Source organism: Dendroctonus ponderosae, unplaced genomic scaffold, assembly GCF_020466585.1.
Source record: "Dendroctonus ponderosae isolate FM_Combo_2020 unplaced genomic scaffold, Dpon_F_20191213v2 Dpon_F_20191213_6, whole genome shotgun sequence".
Classification (NCBI taxonomy): domain Eukaryota; kingdom Metazoa; phylum Arthropoda; class Insecta; order Coleoptera; family Curculionidae; genus Dendroctonus; species Dendroctonus ponderosae.
Genome location: NW_026018814.1, coordinates 3725290 through 3736016, shown reverse-complemented (window position 1 = coordinate 3736016; position 10727 = coordinate 3725290). Strand labels below are relative to the sequence as shown.

The 10727-nt window shown below is 41.3% G+C and overlaps 1 protein-coding gene and 1 long non-coding RNA gene across 2 annotated transcripts in view; both read left to right on the top strand.

Annotated features, from left to right (window-relative positions):
* LOC125504894 overlaps window positions 1-10727 on the top strand; it is a 60061-nt gene that overhangs the window by 15935 nt on the left and 33399 nt on the right. The window lies entirely within an intron of this gene.
* The window catches only part of LOC109534134, a 13638-nt gene continuing 8657 nt past the window's right edge, over window positions 5747-10727 (top strand). Inside the window, exons 1-3 of the mRNA XM_019899709.2 lie at window positions 5747-6058; window positions 9497-9539; window positions 9596-9763. Coding sequence (XP_019755268.1) covers window positions 6036-6058; window positions 9497-9539; window positions 9596-9763 — 234 coding nt within the window. The 5' untranslated portion in view covers window positions 5747-6035. The remainder of the gene's footprint in view (window positions 6059-9496; window positions 9540-9595; window positions 9764-10727) is intronic.

The window sequence follows — 10727 nt, the reverse complement described above, 5'->3', positions numbered from 1 at the left end:
TTCCGTCCCCTTTTTGCTCATATCTCGGAGGCAAAATGAGCAAGAACGCTCATTTGTACATCATTCTAGAGAGAAATAAATGGCCTTTTTAGCAATCGATAAGAAAATGTTGACAGTTTTCTCAAAAAATGCTTGAATTCAAGAAGTTTCAGATATGCGCGGTTTTTTTTGAGTTGCAAAATCCACTTGAACATGACGCTGCTTTTTTCGAAGTTTCTCAAGAACCATTTGAGCCAGAAAATTCATTTTGGCATCGCTGGATAGAGAATTGAATTGGGGGTCATGAGCCCCATGACCCTCCCCCCCTGGACCCGCCCTTATTTCCATGTGATTAATCCGGGGACGTGGTGAGACGTAATGTCATAATTCAACATGATTACCCCTGTTGGTAAGGCAGGAATCAGTAATTTGCCGTTGCCTGGCTTGTTCCCAGATAGTTAATTTTGACACCCCATTAGGCCGCGGCCTTTTATAGTCGGATTCGATGAAACGCTAATACACCTCCAGTTTTTTCCGCGTCTCCGCCAAGTGCCCGGCGATTTTCCAGTTTAATAACGTGCACCTTAGAGCAATAATTAAGGCGAGAAATTTACGTTCGTTAGAGTGCAAAATACAACCGCGGGACTCGAAAATAAGTGCTAATACGACCATTATTATTGTCCATAGTTTATGGGAATTGTTATCGGCGTATTATTATGATGGGGGGCTTTTAACCTCTTACCGAATGCCATTTGTATCGCTCGAATAGAGTAAAAACAATAATTGCCTATCGTCATTCATTGGACGGCCATTTTTATTGCCAGGGGCGCACTTTTCAGCTAGAGGCGCGCAATGTTTTGACACTATTTTGACATTTCCCGTCAACTTAGCTGCGAGACGCATCACTCCTGTCGGCCTGACAGCTGGTGTCAACAACTACTCAAAGACATGAGAAGAGTGGGTCCAGGTGAGACCCCAGTGCTACGCCACTGTGGCCCTATTAGACGAGCACAGTAAAGAACACCGATTATAATTCTCGGATCATTTGAATATTAATTAAAACAGGCAGGCGTTAATTTTAGCCGCCTTGAAAAGACCATTTACATCCTGCATTGGCCAGCAGAGGTAGAGAGAGAGCGACTGGTATCTACAGGGTGATTCAAAATTGGCGTCATTCCTTTTAAGGGGTGATAGAGACTCCCTTGGGGAGTACGAGAAAAATATTGAAAACTTTTTTTTCCAAAATTTCTAGAAGATATTAACAGTTGAAGATCGAATTTCAAATTTCCATGTTTAATTGGAAGCATATTGGAATACTTAAGCATTCAAAAAGAAAAATTATGATCTTTGCTTCAAATTACGAAAATTTTTGATATCAAAAAAGTTCTCTTCTACAATTTTTTGATGAAAACGCACAGCGGCAATGATGTTTTTTGTCATTAACATATAGTTACAGGTGTATAGCCCTTGTCAATAATAACAATAATTTGTCAAACTGTTTACTTTGAATTTCCTTACACGAATTTGCGGATATACGATTAGTTCAGGGGAAATGCTACAGTAAGATAGCAGAACCTGAAAGAACTCAAGCCAACAAAGGGCGAGGAAAGTGGTTCCAGGAAGATAGTGGACGATAGATGTTCGGGTGCCAAGCACAGAGGATAACGTATTGGACATAACCGAATCAGGGCCTTCCAGGGGCACTCAGAGCACAATAACTGACACTTTCCCAAGCACCAAATAAATAACGAGTAAGGGCTACATTCCTGCCACGTTGGTACGATACACACAGTACAAGGAGCACACACATGTACAAATGGAGCAGGAGTTAATTAACTGAATGCGAGAAGCTGCTTGATAAGAGTGGATAATAAGGATATTACACAGGCACTAGCTTGTCTGGAGTTAACCATTCAAATGTTTGGTGTTGTAGGGTTTATTTATAAACACCCATATTCGAGGTTATGAGAACAGGTTGACATTTCGTCAACAAATCTTGTTGAATTTACCGTTTATCCTTGTCTATCTTATTGTCAGTCTGTATAATTCCATGGTTACCGGAGTTTTAAATAATTACGAAGCCATAGGTATTTGCGCAAACTTAATTAGGCAGATTACCTTGAAAAACATTGCTGCCGTATTTCTGATATAGTTTTTTGCAAATTTCTCAGTTTTTACTAACAATTAATTTATTTTATAATTTTTCCTGTACTCCTATAACAGTGCCAGACAACACCTCCAGAGGAATGACGCCCATTGTGAATCACCCTGCATAATTGGCAAGGGTTAGCAGGGTTAATGTTTCGCTTAGAAAAACCTAACCTTCAAGTCCAAGTTATGACCAGTATAATGACGGATCGTCATCGACTGATGCAACCGGCGGATACCGAAAAAGATGCGGCCGATAACGCACACCCGAAAAGTGTGTTAAGGTTTGCAGTGGCGCAAGCGGAAGGAAGTATTTATTACTTCGGCGAGCGTGTGGTGTTGGCCGCGGCTACTGCATTTTGAAATCACACGGCTTAATTAAGGAAAATTGCTTTATTTCCATTGAATTCGGGATCGGGCGCATTCTCCAAGGGGAACCACCCGACTGTGTGATCCGAATACTTCATTAAAACAACTACTAGCGGCCTTCCAGTTCATCAACGGACCGACTACTACTACGTCTGTTTCATCTCCAACTGCGTTCCCATAGAAATTGATTTATTGTGTGAAGAAGATATAATAAAAGTATTGCGGGTTTTTTTTTTCATTGCAGCGCTAATCCAATCATTAGATATTTATTATGCAGTGGCGTCAGGTGCTCACGCCATCCCCATTCATTTGCCATGTGCAGAAAAAATTATTTTTTTGTCAAGAAAAAGCTTTTCCAATCTACGAAGTTTTATGAAAAATGTATACATTTGACTTTGACAGTTGGCATCAATTACGATTTCGCAACCATCTACAAAACAGCTCACGACGTTAACCATGCATCCGGGCAGAAATTTGTTGACAAATCTGTCAGCGCATGTTGTGGTTAGTTGTTCTATTATGCTCTTCAAAACTTCAAATGTATAACAATGTCAAATATGTTTAAAGTTGACGCTACTTTTAGAGACTGAATCCTTCTGGAATGCAGGTTCTTATTGCTTTGGGAACTTAATTGACAAATTTTCTCTAAAATCTAATTTTAGTTTATTTTACTTCCTACATACGCAAATGCAGTAGCGTGTTTCAAGGCAACATGCCATGCCCCTGACGCGCCACCACTGTGCCAATAAATAAATGCACATTTTTGATCGAAAAAAAACGTGTTAACGCCAATAAGAAGCCGGCATATCTGATTGTTTAATCATTACTGTAGGCTGTGCTCTTTTCCGACTACGAATTCCGTGTACATCCTTTAATGAATTAATTCGGTGCTTTTTAGGCCGAGGATTAGTTTCGACCATACAATGGCTTTGGGATTTTTTCGCACCTGGTCCGGGCGATTTTTCGCCAAAAAATCAAACAATCTGGATTTTACGGGCGAACTTGTTTCGCACGCACGAGAGGCCTGCATCTTCAGAGTGGGGCTGCATCGAACAACCAACCTCTAGTGGCTGTTAAACGACAGCAACAAATTATTTTTCACAACGGCCTAAACGCGCTTTTTTTTTCGGTTTTCTGAACAGTGCATGCGATGAAAACCAGGGTGATTAAAAATTGGCGTCATTCCTTTTAAAGGGTTATAGAAGCTCACTTGGAGAGTACGAAAAAAAATACGAAAAGTACCTAATGGAGGAATTCCTCAGTAACACAGCAGAAGCTGCAAGCTCTTACGCCAACAAAGGGATCGAGAAATCATCTCTAAAGTCTTAAACTTTGCATCATTTTCAGCTCACGGACGGGAGGAATGCATGGAACTCATTGAAAAACATGTAAGAAGTTTCAGATCCGAAATAATAGACATTTTCGGCACATTTTCAGCGTTTTTGATCGGTCACGATCTTTATCAAACATACATATATAACATCAATAAATGCATATTTGTGACCTCCTTGTCTCGAAAGGAATCGATTGAGCTCAAGCAACATTTTTCCAAGAGCGGGGGTCAATTTAAAAAAAAAAAAAAACATTTTTTTAAGTAGTCTGATTTTTTCAAGTATTTTGAGCACTTTCGTTCGTGCGGCTTTACAACGTAAATAGTCTCTGCCGAGAGGGTCAAGAACCATATGGTAACTGCGCCAAACTATGTCATTTTGAATGAGATTAAATGTTAAGTGTTGAAAGTGCCGCGTCTTAAGAGCCAAGTGTCGCGGCACATGGACACACAGAGCGGCATTAACACACTAGTGTCTTAAGACACAGTATTACTCAGGCCTAACTGGACGATTGGCGCCATCAATTGAGGCAGATACTGGACAACCAAGAGGAATAGGAGATTAATTGGAGCAGAGCCTTCCAGGAGTAGTAAAGAGTAGGGAGTAGGTACAGTGGTCAAACGGTGTCAATATCTGTCAGTGTCAGGCAATGACAGATATGATATTGATGTGAATCAACAACCGGTTGTCAAGGTCACTACACATAACGGGTGGCTCTTTGACTGAATGGCGTCATCAACAGAGGCGGATCCAGCTTTAAAGTCCCCCCTGACTTTAAAGGGGGGGTTATGTAGAAAAAATACAGTCTTCGATTATCTATGAAATTAGAAAAAGGATCGTCGTTTTGTGCAAGGGTGGCGCAAGATTTTTGCAAAATTTCATGTTTTCCATCCCGTTTTGCATGTTTCTAGGAAGCAAAATGAGCAAGAACGCTCGTTTTTACATCATTCCAGAGATAACTAAATGGCCTTTATTATTTATAGAGAATTGAATGGGGGGGTCATGACCCCCCATGACCCCCCCCCTGAAACCGCCCTTGGTCATCAAAATCGCAAATGGCAAAATGAGTGCAGGTACTTGGTGGCGATAAAAATCGGAGAAAATGGCTAATTTACTCAGCCATATAGACCGCTAAAAACTGCATTACTGTCGGCGAAAAAAAAACCCGAGAAACAAATGAGCCAAAGACAAACCAGAATGTCGAATTTAGCATGGGAATCCGACGAATTAGTCACCGTGAACTGCGCGAATTCGCTTAGTAAAGGTGGTATAGGGCAAGTTCAAGGCACCGGTCTCAGTTAACGACATTTTATATAACGGGCACTGAAAAATTATCATTTTCTCAACCTGAATTACTTTTGGATGCGTCAATGGAACGGTGAGAGCGGACTGGGCCCATTAAGACCTTAGAAGGTGGCTAAAGCTAAAAGGGTCTGAGTGGAGGACAATGAACAGCCGAGGAAACAAAACGGCAACCGATTGGAACAGCTTCTCACGGTTAAGAGTCATCCTCCTTTACAATCTAATAATTTTAATGAATTTTTTCGCCGCTCAGGTGTATAATCCATTATGTGGCATATCGCGCGCAACTTTGAAAATGTTCGTAATTCTCCGTCTTTACCAGATTCTCTGAATAAATTAATTGTCATGCACTGTTTTGGTCAAATTCAAATAGCCGCAAGGTACCGTTTTCGCGTTGGTGGACCAGTGTCGTCCCCCTGGAGAATCTTCCAGTGGACAAGAATGACGAAAATTGCTTGTGAGTTTCATCCAGAAAGTATCAGTCGCTTCAGATGGAATGAAACCCCCCAACCGAACAACCGAAAACCGTCCATCAACCAGATAGAGTGAATTAGAAAAATCGAAGATCAATCTTGGAGGAGTGGTGGGGGGCCCATATCTATCTCATTGCAATTTGAAGTACACTTATTACCATCCGAGAGCTCTCTTCGCAAGAAACGCGCTTCTCTTTGGCCATTCTTCGCGCTCGCTGCTCCGTTTAATTTGCCCCCGCGTCTTTAGCGCCGCAACAACCGTTTCTTGCGCCGCAACTGGAACAGTGTAGGTACATCACTAGATCGGGAAATTCAATTTGGTTGTTTCACTAGAGAAAAAAACGCGATGGCTTTAGGGGTTTAGTTAGTGCTGCGGGACTGATTGGACTTGGAATTGCCACCTCGCATGTGGGTGCCGTGCTGATCACTTGATATGGATCTGGTAGCAGATTTAAGGTATGTGTTTAAAGCCAGTAAATCTCAGATTATTTTATTTATTATTAGTATCATTTTTCTTTCAAAAGTTAAGTTTTGACAATCAGGTGCCATAAATGCATCACGTTGTTAAACGAAAAGCCGATTAAACTTTAAACAGAGCAACTCTCGAGTGGATAATCTACAATCAAAGTCGCATTAACAGCGACAAAAATGCGGTAATAATCCTGTTCGCGTCGCTGCATCAAATCGGAAATGATAGGTTGGGCTGATCGAAAATAAAATCGCTTCACCTAGTAAACTAGATTCAGCGAACGGGAGGCAAAAGACCGAAATTACAGATTGCAGGCATTGCAAAACGTGTATAATATAGGCAGCATCCGTTTTCAACACACTGGCACATACGGTCGTAACGTGGTGGTAACGCAACAGATGGAATGATAATGAATGGTGTAAAACGAGCCATTAATGAACGAGGTGATGACTTGATGAAATCATTGCTGCGATGGAATTATGATGTTTTAACGCATCTAGTTCCCTTCAGGGCGGCAGGTGCATTAATCTCATTTTTTTCTACAATAGTAAAAATTGGCGCGCCGTTTCACCAGCACGTTTGGCTGACGTCGTCAGAAGGGCCTATTACGTCAGAACCAAATTCCTGCGGACGACAGGTTTCCACACGATGATAATTAAGCTGCGGATCAAGCAAAAGGAAAACTAAGGAATAAAAATCGAGCGTAGCGGCACAACAATTATCATCGGTCGAAGGTCGCAACGACCACCAAAGACCAGGAAATGGACGCTCGATGCTGCGAGTTGCGTTTCACTTCAATTAGTCTAACGGATCGTAGGTGCATGCGATAAACAGTGCAAATTTGCCCAGGAAATGATCCAATCAACAGGAGATTGCTGCGGCAGGCCCCAGTTCCTAAACCAGTGGCTAAAATAATGCGGATGACCAGCAATGGACAGACCACTTGAACCAAGCACCAAGCAGATGTCCCAATTCATCAAACATTTGCCTATTTGGCCGTGGACAAACACGAATTTATTAGCCGCAAATTGAGTGGAGTCACATCAAAGCCAACTCAGTGAACAGACGAGCAATAGACAGCCTCGAGTGGTCAATATTGGCTCAAACCGCACTGGTACAAATGTTTTTGCGCGCCGCTTCAAGCCTGGGCACTTGGCCACTTCACAAAGACATCCATCGTTCCGACACACTCAATTAAGACCAGGAATTAGAGCATTGTGCTGACAGCACTTGGAATCACTTGTTTCTCTCAGCTGCCAAAGATTAACCTGATCCGAGCTTTCTATAGGAGTAAAAGCTCAATGAGGTGTTCTCCAGTGATGGAAAATTGATGTAGAGAGTACAGAAATGGTTGGTAGTTTTCTAGTTCAGTTGCTCACCTTGCAATGACGCTTTCTGGGCCAATGCCGTTTCTGCTATTTTCCACTGTTATTCTATCTGTTGCTTTTGCGAGTTTTCTTATGAAAATTTTGTGGCAAAGCGACAGAAAAACGCATTAATGACCAAAAGCAAAAGTTACATAAAACAAGTTTTGACCAATTTGGAGTCTCCCGGTGCGTCGATTTTCAATCATTTAATTGTTCACGGTTGGCGAGAAGCAAGGAAAAAAGCGAAACTGATTCTTAATGATTCATTTACGTTAAACGTCCGTTATGGGTGGCAATGAATGATGTATGAGAGTAGCATTATTACCTGAGCGATATTCCACGTTTTTCTATGCAGCCTGCGCGCCAAATGGGCGGAAACAGCGAGCGATTCAAAACAGTCATTTCACATTGAAAACTGCTCAGTTTCTACCCAAGTTTTGTTTGAATGATAATCTTGTGCAAGTCGCAGAAACGTCCAGTGACTTTAAGATTTCAACTGACACATAACCTCGCACTGTCAGTGAAACTTCCGAACTTTTCGGATCACTTAATGCGGCCCAAAACACTTTTACCGACTGCAAATTAGCCCCAAAATGACGAGGGCAGCTGCGCTTTGAGAAAACATACAATTTTCAATAGTTGCAGGCAAAAATACCCGGAATTTTGAACTTTGCAGTGCGCCGGATTACAGGGGATTACTCGCAAAAGCCTGTTAAATGACACTAAAGATGAATGAAGCTGTTTATGTCAAAACTGTTGGAAAATGGGCGGGGTTCGGACGGACATAATTTGAAAAAACCTTCCTTATTCTGGTGCATTAAGGCTGATATTTGCAACAGGAACGAGGAAAAAATAATTCGACGACATGAATATGCATCGGCTGCAATTACCGTTCAGTTTTCCAAGACAAATTGCGTTGATGGACGGCAGTTAGTCAAGTTAACCCACAAACCGATGACGGGTTAATAGCTAAAAAAATTGAATTTACACCAAAGCTTTGATTTACAGGTACAAACTAGTCCGCAGGCCTGCGAGGCACAAGCATGTCCTCAAAGGGAAACGATGGCGAATTTAGTGAAAAGCGCAACCGGAAGAGTTGAGATGTTGATTCCTTGTCCTCGTGCTTCTTTAAAGGTCGCGATGCGAGGATAAAAATGATTAAATAAACGGTCAATTCTGCCAATAATCGGACACGTTCCGAGTATATGCAGACGGGATCAACTCGGGCGTGTGCCTGCTAACTGCTTAAAAAAGAAGAATTTCCGCGGTTGGATGTAGGCATTTACATGGGAGTGCACCTGTTGAAAATCGGCTCGGGAAATTAAATAAATACGTTGCTCCTAACGGACTGGCTGATGTTAAAAGCCCAGTCCAACAAATCCTTGTTCAGTTTAGTTGCCGCTCCGGCGACTGAAATAGACGAAAAGTCGTTAGGAGTAATTGCATCTCGTAATAGGCGACATTTTCAATGGGACGCCCGAAAAACTTAATCAGGAAAATTAGGGGTACCGGCCGTAATCATAGAAGCCGTTAGATTCGGAAAAAATTGAGCTGTTGGCATCCGAACGGCGCAATCCAATTAATTCCACATTGCTGCTCACAATTATTTTATCCACCTTTAACTGTTGACGACAATTTCACGTGAACACAGGTGAGACCGATGTAAGTACAGATTTTTCTGATGCGCCAGGACCGGTTTCGAACCTATTAGCTCTTATCAGCTGGAAATAATACTCTAGAAACCTGCAGATATTTCAATATTTCAACCGATTGAAGAAAGCAGAAGGGCTTCGGAGCCGCAAATTCCGTCCTCAATAGAATGAGATTGGTTTGATTGAGATTAGCTATTCTGCTGTCTGAGCAAATCAGTACTCAAGGAGAGAAAACAGAAGTGAAGCACCTAATCATTAAATAGACAATCAGGACTCAAATCTAGACTGAAGTCGGTCAAGGGGATTCCAAAAATGCAACAAAATCCAGTGTTCAATGGCAATATTCTATCGATTCTCGTTTCTTTTTGACGGCCCTGATTCTACATGTTTTGTGTTTGCGTTGCAGATGGCGAAACGTGCTATTGCTGCTTTGCCTGTTGGTTTCCCAAGTAAGTGAACTTCAGCCCGAGTTCGACTCCTCCTCATGCCCTTTACTAATTTTCAGATGATCTGTGAGGAAAACACGTCCCAAAGAACCTCATTGGAGGTAAGCGTGAGTAGCAGCAGCAGCAGCAGCAATGTAACCCAATTGGTCAGCAACGATGAGCTGGAACTGTCGTCGACCAATCACAGCCGAGAAGCGCTGAGTGAAGACGCCAGTGAACCAAAAACGGTCAGTTTCCTTCTCCCACACTTAACACCGGTTTTTCGTGCTAATTTCAAGTGTTCAGTCTGGTTGTCATCATTCCAGCAATTGTTTGCAATGTACAGTTGTGATCACTTAACCCAGAGGTCTAAATTGGTGCAATTATCCGAAGAAACTGCTGCGATGCTTAAGTTTAGATTAGAAGAAAGAAAGATTAGAAGAGCGTGAACAGGTTAAAGAGATGCGTTTGTCTCTTCTGTTTTGACCCAAAAATGCACCGAAAAGAAGAAAGTCTGCTCTTACTATTCGCGTTCAACGAAAAATTGAAGGCATTTTTCCTGTTCGGCATATCATTTGAAGATGATCAGTTACGACCAGATTTAATTAGTGCGCTATCATTAAATGGATCTTAGAAGGGCCTTCACGCTTTAAAGCGGCCTTGTGACTTTTCCGATCACTTTTAAAACCGAGATTATTTTCAACGCAGTTTCTTCTAAATGGTGTTGATGAGCTTTTCGGTTTTTGGGTCGTCAAAAACTCATCAGTTTCAAGTATTGACAATTGTATATATTTTCCTGACTGTGTTTCAATTCCAAATCAAATTCATTCCTGGGTTTCAGTCATTTATTGTCTCTATTTATTAATCAAAATACGTTTCGGTGTATTTTTCCACCATCATCAGTTTTTCTAAAATAACAGATAGTTAAAAAAAAATTCATTAATTTAAAAAACAACCACAGTTCGTCAACAGCCACACATTAAAATACATCACAATTGCAATACTTTAAAACTTCTAAAATTAATTAGGCCTAACAGGTGATTAGTCAGGACAATCAAATTTGGGAAGAGACTAGAATTCTTCGTTCAGATACTTAATTATTTTTACTTACACGTGTGCGTTGTTGCTGCTTTAAGCCTTGGCATGCATTTGGAGTATTAATTTTGTCCATTATCGGACACAAAACGAATAAAATACTGTTTATATTGATTT